Source organism: Labrus bergylta, chromosome 7, assembly GCF_963930695.1.
Source record: "Labrus bergylta chromosome 7, fLabBer1.1, whole genome shotgun sequence".
In the NCBI taxonomy this organism is placed as follows: domain Eukaryota; kingdom Metazoa; phylum Chordata; class Actinopteri; order Labriformes; family Labridae; genus Labrus; species Labrus bergylta.
In genome coordinates, this window is record NC_089201.1 from 24,593,462 (window position 1) to 24,609,490 (window position 16,029).

The 16,029-nt window shown below is 40.4% G+C and overlaps 1 protein-coding gene across 1 annotated transcript; it reads left to right on the plus strand.

Annotated features, from left to right (window-relative positions):
• Positions 1-15,712, plus strand: LOC110003389 (protogenin B-like). The gene is made up of 19 exons (XM_020658955.2): positions 1-128; positions 653-952; positions 3,961-4,105; positions 4,998-5,131; positions 5,227-5,523; positions 5,744-5,903; positions 5,992-6,239; positions 6,839-7,003; positions 7,291-7,596; positions 8,355-8,540; positions 10,685-10,780; positions 10,895-11,081; positions 11,284-11,411; positions 11,564-11,734; positions 11,872-12,054; positions 12,691-12,814; positions 12,934-13,072; positions 13,169-13,270; positions 13,372-15,712. The coding sequence occupies exons 1-19, from the start codon at positions 62-64 to the stop codon at positions 13,786-13,788; spliced, it is 3,555 nt and encodes a 1,184-aa protein (XP_020514611.2). The 5' UTR covers positions 1-61; the 3' UTR covers positions 13,789-15,712.
• The last annotated feature ends 317 nt before the right edge of the window (positions 15,713-16,029 follow it).

Genomic DNA, 16,029 nt, shown 5'->3' on the forward strand with positions numbered 1-16,029 from the left:
GGACAGCACGCAGGAGAGCGGCGGTTCGCGGAGGGAGAAAATGACACACCAGTCCGGATAAATGGCGAAGTTTAAGATGAAAGTCCACCAGCACTGGTTGCTTTTTGTTTTGTTTCTTCCTTTCTCAAGTAAGTGTCTTGTTTTGGTGCTGGATATTTCATTAATAGGTTAAGTGTGCTGACTTGATTGACTGACCGCTGATTAATGTCGATGAACTGCGTTGTTAGATTTTACCTCAATGCATAAAATAGGCTACATTAATCGACTTCTGGTTTACTTAGATTTATTTATTTAGATTAAAATGCATACTCAACTTTTTAACTGTGTAATTTCCCTGTCAAACGTTAACTCATAACGTCGCTTACTCAACGCAGCCTATGTCCAACATTGAAAACAACCTACATGGTTATAGCTGCTTTACCTATTTGTTAGGGCATGACTTGTTTCTCTTAATGATATATTGTTAGTCAACACCATCATTCTGAATGGTGTGGCCCCTTTTAAATAATTGTGTTTCCACATAGGCTATTTCAATTATAGGTGTGATCTGTCAGTTTGTATAGACAGTGTTGTGCAGCTGTATTCATGCAAAAAATAAGGTAGAAAAACAAGTGTTTACTGATATTCCCTTCTTCTTTTTTTTTTCTTGTAGGTGTTTTATGTTTCAGTGAGTTGTCCTTCATCACAGAGCCCAGTGATGTTACTGCACTACCAAAGGACCCTGCTGTCTTGGACTGTCAGGCTCATGGGCTGCCTCCAGTCACCATCAAGTGGCTAAAGAATGGAGTTCATTTGGCAGAAAGTGAGCACATCCAGTTTCTGTCAAATGGCTCCTTGTACATACCAAAGATAAAGCATACCAAGGAGGAATCAGACGAGGGATTCTACCAGTGCCTGTCACAAAACAAATATGGAGCTATCCTAAGCCAAAGATCACGTCTTACTATCGCAAGTAAGTATAACGCTCAGAGTGAAATACGTTTCTATGGGTTGATGAGAACTTTATCTACGTTGTCCACTGTTGGGACCAAGATGAGGAGAAGTTAAGCTTGTTGGTGGTATACACTTTGTGGTGTCAACATGCAGGATGGCAAGTTCATGGGTTATTAACCTGGAGATGGGAAGCAGATGTACCCCTCCCCACTTTTTCCCTTTACTAAGGAAAAACCTCTTAAGTCTGGGTTTCCATGTAATTGGAAGTTGTGCAGACTTAGCCATGCTTGAGTTTAAAGCTGTCAGCCCAGCTATGGGATCATTTTAAGAGACAGTTAAAAATACACGGAGAGTCAATCTAAACGCTCATAAATACTCCAATAATAGGCAACCCTGGGTCCTGAGTATATCACTTACATGTTTTAAGAGAAAGTACCTCTTGGACATGTATAAAAGTAATCAGGGAATTCTGGCTAAAAGTTAGAAATTAGCCTTCTCTCTCTCTTGTATGTTAGTAACATTGCATTGTAACTGCAGACTGTGGCTCTGTGTAATTGCTGAATGGTCTGCCACATAGAGGAATCTCTGAAAGGCCATTTGGCTTTTAGCCTTTGTTTGGAGTAACACTGACCGCCCCAGAAGAAAAGGCTACGTTTTCAGGGCATTTGTTTGTCCACATATCAGTGGACAGAGCAGCTGTCTCTATTCAATGGGCCCGCTCTTCCGTGGACACGTTTCACAGGTCTTAGAAGGAATATCCCGTGAGTGGTGTCATGGAAACTAAAAAGGCTTTTTGAAATATAGTGATTTTGACACTGACATTGACTCTGATGGTAAAACATTTTGGGCAACATGTCCCAAAAATCAGGGGTACTTCAATTTGAAGCACTAGATACAACTGTCCAAAAGAAAGACGTAAAAAAAACAAAAACAGGAAAGCATTTTTAGGCCTATAGGTACACCAACTCTTCAAAATATTGTAGCAGTTATATCTAAATTAAATGTTTCCCATAAAAGAACTATACAAAAACCCTCAAAAGTTAAGTCTGGACTGGTGTCCAGCCTTTGTCAGTGAAAGGGTTAAAGGTTTTGGGTCAGCTGTAGGCAGGGAGTGGAGGATGGGCCTCTTCTGTGCTCCCCTTCTGTCCATAGGTCCAGGGGGTCAGGGGTCAGTGGGGAAAGGCTTTGTGATGTCACAGGCCTGCTCTGGCTGGGCTGCCCTGCTGTTCTGTCCCCCATCCCAGAATCCCTTTCACTGGTTCCAACCCTCTGTTGCCCTGTCAGGCAGAGCCCTTTTGTTAAGGAAAGGCCAGGCCAGGTCATGTGAACGTACAAACCTAATATTTCAGTGAACAGTGATGAACCTTTCTAAGCCTGTTTACACTATGGAAGTATTTTTGCTTTTAGTTCTAGGACTACATCAACAGTTTCTGCACCTCTTGTATTCACAGAGGTTGTCAGATATCACAAATGTTTCCCAAACTTTTTAAAAAATTTTTTTATAAACCAGCGCAAAGGTGCTTTGATTTTGTTTTTAATCCTGACAGTAGAATTTGATAAAGGATTAAAAATACATTACAAAACAATTACAATGTTCTCTTTTCCAAAGTAATGGTAGTCTGACTTTGGCTCCCAGTTTGGGCTAAAATTCAATGGACAGGGGGCTGAAGCGAACTTTGACCTCTTTAGGGAAACCTTTGTGCTGTTTGACCTAGACATTGATTTGTTCTTTACAACAGAGGTGACCATATTAGCAGCTCAGTCTTTGCAGGCCACACCATCCAGCTGCATCACTGATCCAAGCAAGAGTGAAGAACGTCTGTTATTTCTCTGTGACGAGAAAACGACATAATGTTTTTAACTTCTTACCAGGCCCTGAGGGCCCAGGATGCTTGCCATCACTCATCAGCCATGTTGTCCATAGACAGACAAGGTGGATAATTCCACACTTAATGATAAACATAATTGAAGTTGTATTTAATATTTTTGCATTGGATTTTGTTGTCCTGCTCTACAGCTAAACTTTACTTAATGCCATTTTTGAGGAATAATTCATATGACCAACTACATCATTTTTTTCTGACTGCTTCAAACCCTGTGATGTGATTCACTGACAGAAGGGCTGACAGTTTATTTTTGTGATATTGATGAGATTTGGTTTTGAATTAAAGGATTGCTCTTTAGTTAGTATCTCCCAGGGCTCAGGATTTAAATTTGATGTTTCAGTGGGACAACAGGGTATTGATTTTCTTTAACATGATATTGACTTCCTTCCTGTGAGTAAGCGGGGGAGGGAGAGAGTTATAACCTTAATGAATGAAGGTCATTGGTCTTGTCATAAGATAAATGCAGATTGTGAGTTGGTTATTTTCTGTAATTTTTGAAAGACCTTTTGAATGCAGTAACATAATGTGACTCAGTAACATATGCAGGGTTGTATGAGGCACAACAAAACAAGTATAGACCACCTTAGTTTCTACAAAGTAGGGTTCAGGTCATTATGCACAGCGGTAAACCATGACACTTACAAAATACCATATTTGACTGAAATAAGGTAATTCCTGGCCTCAACATGAAATACAATAACATTTATTTTAAACTTTGTTTTGGACATTCTTATATTCCTAGTTTCTGCTTGTACTCCATGTTATGCAAAGTGAATTGATTGGGTTTTTTATTTATCTATAACAATGCATCATTCAGTGTCATTCTTCAATTGATCCATTGATTGGCCCAGCTGGTCAGTATGGACTCTGATTGCTTGCTCATCTGCACAAAAGGAAGATCATTGTCTTTTACAGAGATCAATTCATTTCATACAATCAGTTGACATCCATCAAAATCAGAGATTTGCATGAATAATGTATGATTTTTAACCAAAGGTGAAAGAAAAAGCTCTATTTAGCAAGAAACAAAATAACTGTAAAATGAGCCTACTACCAAAAATAAATCTCAATTGATTTGACACGTTTCAGCTTTTGGTTGAAAGGTTCTTCTTCTGATGATGAATTATTATTTTCTTCCCAGGTATCTCAGAGTTTATGTTGCACCCTGTGCCTATGGTGGTGACTGAGGGCTCTGTGGCCCGATTCTCCTGTGCAGCCATGTCCAGCCCTCCTGCCACCATCACCTGGGAGCTCAACCAAAGCACATTACCACTACAAACAGACAGGTACCCACAGACACACCTTGAGTAACGTTTGATACCATCTTATAGTCCCCATTCAATCCACTTATGTGTAATATGTATTGATGATGAAGTAGTAGTAGAGCTTTGTTTTTTCTAGAACGTCACAATTCAATTCAATTTTGATTCTTTGGATCACACTTTGAATCGGTATCATTTGATCAAAATGCTTTGATATTGATTCATTAATACGAATAGATGACAGAAATACCCTGATAAGTCATGACAGTGCCTTCTGATATTTTTTAAATACTAATGTGTACATTATTTGTATTGTTTTAGAACAACCTGACAAAGTGTACACAAAACGTATTTCACTCTTGAATTAGTCTTTAATAAACAAAGAATAAAACATTAAAGTACAGTGTGCTCTAAATTGCACAACTGTGCCTAAGCTGAGTTTGCAGCACATAAATAATAAACATTACTGTGTTGTAATTACATGGAAACAAGTAAAGTACGTGTAAAGTGCCACAGGCTGCACAGCCTCTGTGTAGTGTCCACTCAAGTGATTGCGTAGTTTTACATCTGAATTCAAAATGTGTCAGCTGTAGGTGCAGACTTTACATGACTACCCGCCGCTGTCGCCATATTGTTAAATAAACAACAGACCTTGTTTAGTCAAGTGGGGCCTCTGTAGCAAATCACAGCACAGCATCACCCATAGTGCCACAACAGGAGTGGGGCTTCGTTACAACAGAAATAAACGGTTTTAGGCTTTTATGAATCGATATTGAATTGGGAAAAAATGAATTGCAATGCATTGATGAATCAGTGTTTTTTACACAGCCCTGTTGCAGCAGCAGCTCCAAAAAACCTCCCCAGTCCAAATACACCTTCTAGTTTGACCCTCAAGTTGCCTTTTCTATGTTCTCAGAATAACGGTTCTGCCCAATGGAGTTCTTCAGATCCAAAATGTACAATTGGGAGATGCTGGACTGTATCGGTGTGTGGCTACTAACATTGGTAGCCGTTTGAAGAGTCGAGAGGCAAAGCTGACAGTCAACCAAGGTACAGAGACTTCATTTAAGGACTCAGCATGAACAGACCAAATCATATATGGAACAGAGATTTTATTTTCCTAACATATTTCCTGTCTTTTAAAGGTGTTGGCCTGAAACCACGGCAGAGGCCCAGAATCATAGCTGGACCTCAGAATGTCACAGTTTCTCTCCATCAAACTGTAGTGTTGGAGTGTGTGGCAACAGGGAATCCCTGGCCCATCATCTCCTGGAGCAGAGCTGACAGTAAACCCATTGATGTGTACAATGCCAAAGTGCTGGGCAATGGGAACCTTGTTATTACTGATGTCAATGCCAAGCACAATGGAGTCTACCTCTGCAGGGCCACCACCCCTGGAACACGCAACTTCACTATTGCTGCAGCCAACCTCACAGTTCTAGGTATAGTAAACCCTTAAGTGATTAAACTGCATTACATCACAGACTATTTCTCCTACTGTGTCTTGTATTCCATGTGCTGCACCACAACGAAAACAAAAGCTTTTACGTTCAAAGTGTATGTTTGAAAGAGTTGATATAAGATTAAATACTATTAGTGTTTGTTGGCAGAAATGTTGGGCAATAGTTATTTATTACTTTTATCCTACGCCCATGTTTTTAGTGCCACCATCTATTGTTGAGAAGCCTGAAAGCCAGACCCGTCCAAGAGCAGGGACTGCCCGGTTTATGTGCCAGGCAGAGGGAGTGCCCACGCCACGCATCAGCTGGCTGAAGAATGGAGAAGAAGTTCACTTAAATGGGAGGATTAAGATGTACAACAGGTATTGTCACACAGGGGAAAAAAACACTTTCTTAATCAAATTCAATGTAATATTTACTATTATAAATATTGTATTTGTTGTTTTGCAGTAAATTGGTGATCACCCAGATCATCCCTGAGGATGATGCCATCTATCAGTGCATGGCAGAGAGTGAACAGGGTTCTGTGCTGTCCTTGGCGCGCCTTATTGTTGTCATGTCCGAGGACAGGCCAAGTGCACCAAGAAATATCCATGCTGAGACCATCTCAAGCTCTGCTATCCTACTGGCCTGGCAGAGACCTCTCTACAATGCAGACAAAGTCATCGCCTACTCCATCCATTATATGAAAGCTGAAGGTGAGACAAAGAAGATTCACTTTTGAGTTATGTTTCAAGGTTTATGTTTGGTTTTAACAGCTCAGCTTGGAGGATGAAGGTGAGAAAAGATACAAGATGACCGTCAACAACAATAATCTACCCTGTGCGCTCACACGTGATCAACTTTCCTTAGTGAAGGCCATCTGTTGTTGCTGCACAGAGCAGAGGTCAAGGAGGATTCGGAATGGCAACTTCACTGAAATAACAACGGGCTTTGCAAATCCATTGTCCGCTCTGCAGCTCATTCTTCTTGTAGTTAAAGGGACAGGGCAGCGTTTTTAAAGCTCTAACCCAGGTTCAAACCAGGGTTGTAGGAGATATTAAACTTTATCCATTAAATTGATTGTAAATTAATTATATTTATTCCAAGTCTGCACTTATAGTGAACATATTTTAATGTTTAAATAAGGTTTTCTTGAGTGGCCTTTTAAGCCTGATGAGCATCATTCAGAAACTGCAAGCATCAAGCCGTTTGAAATACTAACTGTTTACATGCTACATGTTGACAACCTGTCATAGATGTTTCTTTTTTCTGGGACAAATGTAACCTACTTACTTTATTATCTGTTGAATGTCAGGTCTGAACAACGAAGAATACCAAGTTGTTATTGGAAACGACACAACCAGTTATATCGTCGACGACCTTGAGCCAGCTCGAAACTACAGCTTTTACATTGTGGCCTATATGCCAATGGGAGCCAGTCGTATGTCAGACCAAGTCAGTCAACATACCCTGGAGGATGGTAAGCACAGAGCATTGAGACTCCCTGCATTCCTTGCAATAAATCACCCTGGCAGTTAAGCTAAAACGCATACGATTGATGTGTGTGCAGAGCACTTTCCGAGAAAAAGGTGGGATGGGCATGATGATGTTAAACACTTGTGTGTATTCCATTTACTAACAGAAATGTAATGTTTATAATAAATAGAAACATAACACTTCTGCTTTTTGCAAACATTTCTATATTGTGAAGAAACCCAACGTTTTATCAGAGTCAAGTGAATGAGTTTTATTTCTATCTTTCTGCAGTGCCTTTGCGTACCCCAGAGCTTGGTCTGACCAGCCACAGCTCCACAGATATCCAGGTGAGCTGGCAGCAGCTGCCTGCCAAGCTGAGCCGCGGACGGGTTTCTGCATACAGACTATCTTATCGTACAGCTGTGGACAACACTGTCAACTCTGTGGAAATACCTCAAAACAGCACAGAATATCTGCTGGAGGGCCTTCAGCCTGACACAATCTACTTGCTCCGCATGGCTGCAGCCACCCGTGTGGGCTGGTGTGAGCCTTCTGCATGGACCTCACACCGTACGCCTAAGATTTCCAGCAGCAAAGGTAAATTGCTAAAAGATGAAAAGGACATTTTGAGAGCTGGTGATAAAATTCTTTATGAAACTTTCAGTTTTTAAATATAATGAAACATTTGTTCTAGATTGGTTTTCTTCACCTCATTTTTGCATTTGCGACTTAGTTTTCATGTATGAATGTATTCTTTTGGTCAAGCAGTCATTTTTATCAGGGTAAGAAGCAAAAACAAGTACATGCTATAGAGTGATAGAATCACATGGTGCAAAACATCTAAAATGCTGTGCTTTAAATCTTGTCAGATCATTGCTTTGTGGCTCCTGAAACACCAAGAGAATCACTCGAGCTCATGCAGAGTAGCCAGCTTATGACTTAAGTTTGCTCTTGTAGTATTGTCCCACAGTCTTTGTGTTGGTTACCCAGGAACCTTTGCCCTTCGCTGTCAGTGATGTTAGAGCGGCCTCAGTCACGGGTCATAAAGAGAGGGCCTCAGGCGTCTATGTGGAGGAAAGAATAGCCCCTTTTGATGGCCTGGTGTTTTGGGGGAGGCTGTTTGTCCACCAAAGCTGGATTTGGTTTTTCAGGTTTGAAATTAGTTAATGGAGAGCAGCACAGCCAGAAGAATTATCACATTGAATTTAAACTTCAGTGGAACCCCGTGAAAAACATTGATCTCTTTCCCTTGTATCATCTATACCAGTGTACTGTTGTTGTTGTGGTTGTTGCTGTTGCTGTACTCTTAAAAAAAATGAGTGTGCATTGATCACATGCCTGCTGTTACCTCTTAGTGCCTTCAGCCCCTATTCTTCAACTTGAGCCCCTGAACTGCACCTCCATTGTGGCACGCTGGCAAATCTCCCAAGAATCTGTGGCTGCCCAGGGTTACAGGCTGTGTTACCATGAGGAGGGCCAACCAGAGCAGCCCATCATCCAGCTGCAAGCTCAAAACTATACGCACACCATCAGTGGCCTTGGTGAGTTGCACACTTCTATTCTCAAAGTTTTTTGGTTGAAAGATGATGTTATATTGGAGTAGATGGGGAAAAAAACATATATATACAGTATATATATATATAAATATATCGTTATTCGACAATTTCAGAGTATTTCTACCATCTAGACCTGTAGAATAAAATATAAAGTTTATTTATAGAGCACATCTCATTTAAGGTAAGCTCAGTGTGCTTTATATTGATGATAAAAAAAAACATAGGTAAACAAGAGACAAATAGCCATATTAACAAAAATCCCGAATATGATACAGAAATCAAATAAAAAAACCTGTGATTTTGTTAGAGACAACAGAGAGTGACTGATGGGTTCTCACTCAGATGGGTCTTCCCAATTTAATTCAGTGGGCAGTTGGATGCTGCTTTTGCATTTTCACCCAGTGTCCTGATCAATACGTGCTGACCCCTCCTGCCTAAGCAGCGGCCCTCTCCAGTCTGGCTTTGGTATTGTGTGAAATCAGGCTCCCAAGGTTAGAGGTCAGGGTCCAGATGTCCCTCCCACCACTGTTTCCCATCTCGCAGCTTGCATAATTACCCCTGGCCATTGTGTTGTGTTCAGGGCAAGACTTTCCCTGTAAGACCCTGGCCACTACCCCCTTTAGCTGGACACTGGAGCATACAAACAAAAACCCCTGGGATTGGCCAGAGAAGGACTGAGCCACTGACCTCTAGCCGTGAGACAGCAGTCCTGGATAACATCCCTGCCCCCATAGGTCTACAGTGCTGTCCATGTAAACAACCCACAGCAATATATATGCAATTTACCCATGATGATCGTGATAAAAACAGTTAACTATACTAAAAACTTTGACCTATGTGTTTCATAAATCACAGTGAGGCTTCTTATCAAATCATACCCCAAATGCTTTGGTAATAGAAATTTGTTGATTGGCGCTAACTGTGTAGATTAGTGGGGTTATTCTAATAGTTTCTTGTTAGAATTCTAAAACCATTCTGCTTGGATGATACAGCTGTATGGAAAAGTCATATAAGTTGCTCCCATATTACATATAACTGATGTCAACACAAGTTCTCTTTAGGAGCCATGTTTCTTTCCTTGTTGCTCCAAGTTTAAGGCTATTGCACAAGGCCAGCAGTAAGAGCGAGAAAGAGGGAACAAAAGGGGCCCAGCCCCTATCCCTGAGTCCTGCGCCCAGATTCCTTGTGTTCTATCTTGGCTTGACCTCATGACCTTAGTCAACTCCCCCAGTCCCATGGGCCTAGGATCCCGGCAGCTGAAGGAAGCCTCTGGCCCAGCCCCCACAACAGGCCTGGACACGCTGGCTTCCCTGGTCAATACCAATTGGCTGACCTTTCACATTGCACACATAAAACAAACCTTAACACTCCCAAAAAAACGTCCTGATTGAGGAGCTAAGGCAATCTTAGCTTTTTTTAAGTTCAAAAAAAAGTTTCATGGAATATTTTAAACCAAAGCTCCCCATCCCCAGACTTCAAGACCCCTCCTATTGACACCCCTCCAATAACACATCTTTTTCAGTTTACAATACAAACAGATCCTATTTTCAGCCCTTCCCACCTCTGTGATTCACCTTAAATTCTGCAATTTGTTGGTATAGTATTTATAATGAATAAATAATAAACTTTATGCTTATATGGTTTCTTAGTTGTAAAGCCTTTGTAGGCCTTCACAAAGGGAAAGGCATTTTGTATTAATTTTCATAGTGTTTATTGACCGTATCACCACATTTAGTGGGCATTACTTGGTGCTGGTTGGTCGTCCTCTTGCTCCTTACTCAACACATGATAAATGAGAGGTTTGGGGTGACTCAGGAGACCATGCATTGTCGGGGAAAGAGGGATGGTCAGTTTTGACCCAGACACTTTACCTCCTGCTGTTAACTATCAACGTGTCTGCCTTTTATTAAGAAATACATGCTGTTCTTTTTGGGAACCATCACTTTGGCATCTTGATGATGATCTTGATGTGGCAATAATAATACAATATATACTGTATGTGGCCTCTATTGGAATTAAAAAATACTTCTCTGTGAAATTATTGTAATTTCAATTTGTCTATCCCTTTTATTTAAGTTTTAGCAACATGTGCGGTAATAGTTTTAAGGGGATTTTTTTTTCAATTCCAGATCCAAGAAGAAAGTATCACGTCAAGATTCTTGCTGTCAGTGAAGCTGGAGAAGGCTATCAAACGGACCAAACAGTTAGCACTCCGGGATGTGTGTGTAAGTATTTTTTATTTATGGTTTATTTAAAGAATGTCTTGCATAAAATATTGGACAGACGTATGTCAAATAGAAAATGTGATGAAAACATGCATTCTCTTTTTTATCTCTCAGCGGCTAGAGAGCAGCCTGCAGTATCTCCTCCACCTCCTGATCTTGTGACGGTCTTAGGGAAGAATTCGTCTTCAGTCTCTCTTCGCTGGAGCCGTCCTGCTTTCCCCTCAGGAAAGACTGTTAGCTATACAGTCCGTTGTACACCTGTGGGAACTCACAATGCCTCTGCTATACGCTACATACAAATGTAAGAAGAAAGCTGAAGAAATCCAGTTGTTGCATGTAAAATAAAGTCTCCAAGTAATGATGTCACATTTCACTGCATGTTTCCATGTTGATATGGCTTCTGTTTTTTCATCATTCTCTGTTTCTAATGGTGATTTAAGGATTTAGGAATATGGATTATTATTTATCAAATGCTCATAATGTTAATTGCTGTCTGTTCACAGTACCAAACAGAGTGTGATGGTTCAGAACTTAATTTCAAACACTCGCTATGAGTTTGTTGTGCGTCTCCATGTGGACCAGATGTCGAGTCCCTGGAGTTCTGTAGTTTACCATCGGACCCTGCCAGCAGGTAATAAAAGGGGGCCATACCTGTCATAAATGTGCCATGATCATGTTTCTCTTTGTTCAATTCCATACTTATTTTATCTTAAGATTCAGATAATTGCATATTTCTCAGTATCAGTAAGTGTTGTTTCTCATGAATGTGGTCACTGTGTACAGCACCTAGCCAGCCACCTGCAGGAGTGCGAGTAACTGTCATAGAGGACGACACTGCTCTGGTGTCCTGGAGGGAGCCGACAGAGACCAATGTGGTGGTTACTCACTATACCATCCTGTACGCTTCCCAGAAAGCATGGCTGTCTGGACACTGGCAAATTCTACAGAGGGAGGGTAAGTAGCACACTGCATAGTGTATTCTGTAAAGTTTTAGCCTTAGCTTTCATGGTTACCTTATGCAACATTTAGTGTGGCTGTAACAGTTTTCATTAATTCTAATCTCTGCTGGGTTTTCCTGCTTCTTTTTACAGGAAGCCATACGATGGCTCTGTTGGAGAAGCTGGAGCCAGGGAACGTTTACGTGGTAAAAATCTCAGCCTCAAACCAGGTTGGAGACGGGCCTTTCTCTCACATTGTGGAGCTGGCATTAAAGCGTGGAACTGCCCACCGCAGCAAGAACCCCAGGCACTCTGACAGCTTCCCAGATCCAACAGGTAAGCATCATAAAGGTTCTGGGGCAAACATGATAGAGACATCTCTTCAAGATGTGTTATTTAATCCATTTATAGTATCAAGGAGGTACTCAGGTGAATAGACTTGGAAGTCAGTCATAGTTGACGTTGCTGAGAGAGGTCTTTCTACGATGACTTCATACTTTCTTCGGTGCAAATATAAATTATAATAATTGCTTTGAATCTTCAGGATTATTAATACTTAGCATGTAACAGCAGCTCCCTCTTCAACCATCAACAAACATACCCATCAGAGTTCACACAGATGTGCCTTAGGACCAGTTTATAGTTTTTAACTATCAGAGCAAAGATGATGAGCAAATGCGTGGACATAGAGGCGCACTCAACTCACGTTGAAGCTGTTTATATGAGACTGCGTCAATCTGTTGAGTTTTGTGTTTTTACTATGTAAGACTTGAAAAAGGAAGCCGGATTAAACATTTTTAGTACACAGTGATCAGCAGAGAGAAAACAAGTACTGTTTGTCCACAGAAGCCACAGAGATCGACAAAAAATGACAGTAACTTACGGAGGCTTTAAATAGACTCCAGCTTTCTTCAGATGTGTAGAATTTGTATTTTATTTATAATCTGTAACTCTGTGTTGTTTATCTTCCAGTCTTATCTGATGGTCTCTACCACATAGACCAAAGGTCTATGACAGGGATCATTGTTGGTGTGAGCATCGCCTTGGCCTGTATTGTTATGTGTGCCTTGATCCTCATCAGTAAGGGCAGACCAAGGTAAGGGTTAAAACCATTTGTAATGATGAAACAAATAACAGTTGTAATATAAAACATAAGCACTTGTGGGTTTTTTTCTCAACTTGGATTACAAAATGATTTCTTTTTTTGACTGACAGAAAATCCTCTGGTCACAAAGTCATTGCTGTGGGAGTTACTGAAGATCCACGTTCAGGTTTGGCCCTGCCAAATGAACGCCATGCGGAGAATGTTGAGGCTCTAATACCCATGATGCGTGAACACTATTTTAATGCCACGGTAAGACAAACAATTCAGAGTGAACAGTCTTCTGATAGCGGCAGGTTTCAGGATTATAAAAATGAAATTCCTTCTTTATTTTTTCTTCTGCTCCAGGGTGGATCCAGTATGGTTATAAATAGTGCTGGACCAGTCAGTAGCAAGAATCAAAACAATAGATGGCTTCTCTTCCAGAGGGAGAATCCATCTGAAAGTGATGTAAGTGACACAACTTTATTCTAGTCTTTTGTCTTTCCTTTCAGCCAGGTTCCTTTTTTTTTACATTGATTTAAACATATTCTTTTTTTTCATCTCCCTAGCTTGAGAGACGAGCAAGCTTGTATGAAGCTGGAAAAACTGTTCTGAGATATGATGAGCATTTAGGCGCAGCGCCCCTTCCACCTTCGTCTCGGGAGATCATCTACGGACCTTTTCACTCGGAGAGCTCTCACAGCAGCGAGGGAAGCCAAGAGACAGGAGACTCTGGACACTACTCTAACGAAGAAAGCAATGAAGAAATGAGCAACCCTTCCACCAGCCAACGCTCCAGACCTGAATCCTTTGGGTCAGACGATGTTGCCACTGTGGCTGAGCTTAAGCAGTCTTTTCAAGTGGAAAATGAGGAGATGCTGAGCCGTCCCCTCCATCACTCCTCCACCGCTGCTGATGCCCAGCTCTGCTCAACCTCCCAGGGCTCCCATCCTGACCCGCGCACTTCCCTAGCAGTCTGCTCCTGACATCACCTGGCCTGATCTGTCTCCAGCAGCCGGAGCCGAGCCCCTGTTACAGCGTTGGCTTCCTGAGTTGAGCCTCTCAATTGTATCCTGCAGCACAAGGGCTGCTACAGACGGAACGTGCTCTGCCTCGGACCTACCTCAGGATTATGTATGAATGTTTTGTTATAACATTTTATTTCCATTATTTTTTAACAACTTTCTACCTTTTTGTCTGTGTTGGGCATTGTCTGTCCTAAACCAAAGCTCACCCATGATGAATGTTAAAAAGAATGTCAAAAAATGTACAGTGATACATTGTCATTATATTTAATTACTTTCCACTGGAGCAGAGGGTGTGTTTGAGCCCTTTTGACTGATTTAGATTTATCTACCTCTGTGTTCTGTTTTTATACATACATTACTACCTCATTTTCACCACATACGGTGCAGTAATATCTCAGACTCAGGGGACAAGGTGAAACATTTTGTTGCCATGTCTTTTTCTTTTTTTTTTTTACCTCTCTTGGGGTGTTTTTGTCTGAAGCTTCTCATATTTTAAAATTCTTTTAACTTTTGTTTTCACGGTTGAAAGAGCTTTTGTTTCATGTTGTCTTTGAATGGTGTATGTTGTGAAAGAAACAAGTGCATTAGATATTGTCAAACTATTTGAGCTTTATCAAAAAATATGATTTGGCATTTTCAGTGCATTGAACCCAAAGCTTTAACTTGGCCTTAATATCAAAAAGGGCTTTGAATACTAAAAGAGATGAGATCCAAAGACGTGAAATATTGTACCCAAAGAGTTTTGATAGTACAAAGATATTATAAAGCAACCAAAAATATAATGGATGTATATTGAGGGTGCGGTTGCCAAAATATTGTCCTTACCAATGATGTAAATTTCCCTTAGAATGATGGTTTGAATACTTTTCTCAGTGTAAATTTTCTTGATGCTTTATTCTGGTGAAAGCTTTAGCACAAGTCTTCGTGGCCTGTGTTCCATTTGCCTTCTTGACCATTGCTAAATGCAGCGGTGATGCCGATGCTATTATCCAAAGAGTTGTCTGCTTCCTCAGAAGGGTATGGCTTTTCATTCAGTTGATCCTTGGTGCCATGAGGTGGAAATTATTGACACAAGACCAAAGATCCAATGTGTCCTGCCATTGATGGATGATGATATTTATTCTTTGTGCAGAGAATCATCTGTTACAGTTCACCAATATTGCTGTACACAGGGAGGAATTCTCTCCCTCTCCCTTAGATTTCCTGTCCAGGTGCGACAATGAAGGAATCTGACTATCAAAATGGAAACCCAATGTGTGAAGAGCAACATAATCAATTTTTATATCTTTGTAATACAAATAATGCTAACCAAAGAAACCTTGAAGTCTCTGTTATTTAGTGATTTTCTTTGGTTTTCATTTACATTATTTACATTTAAATGTGATATGATTTCAAAATGGTTTTGATTGCTAGAGGGGCATTTTTACTTTTTTAAAGCTTGAGATGTCATAAACAGTTCTGCTGTCTTTTTATCACCACAAGATTTCACCTGATACTTAGGATACATTGTCTTCTTAGCATGGTGTTGTGAACAAAATTGTTTTCCCAGTTTTAATGTGCCATTTTAGTAAATTGATTAGTCTGCATTCAAGTTCAACGTTTGTCTGTGTAGCGCATTATTATCATTATAAAAGGTTAATTTGAAAGCCACAGATGACTTTGCTGACTTAACTCAGGTGCCAAATGTAGATTTTACAGTGTAGACGAAAATGTTATTATTTAAGTTATGGTTTTCTGATATTTCTGCTTTTTGAATATCAAACGACATCTTTTATCCCAAAGAGAGCAACAGAAAAAATGATTGTAAGTGTTGAAATGTTGCAACAGACTTTTTTGATACTCAAGATGATCACAAATACTAGATAATAAAATTGTTCTTGGAAAACTACATTCTGTGTTATACGTTGTGTTGTGTGCTGGGTTGATCCATCAGTGTGTGCGTCTGTGGGTGTGTGAGCAAATAATGACCGGAAGGAACATTGTGACTAATTATGCATGTTCTCCAGTTTTGTGCTAGGTGTACATACAGCATGTTAGAAACAATAACATGAAAAGAGATTACAGACAATGAAACAGTTTAACAGGTTACAAGAACGGTAGTTTTTCTTCAAATCAGAGGATACTATATGTTTTTCAACTGTAGTGATAGGTTACTGATGGTCACTAGACTATTGTTTGAATGATTAATATCATAGTGTC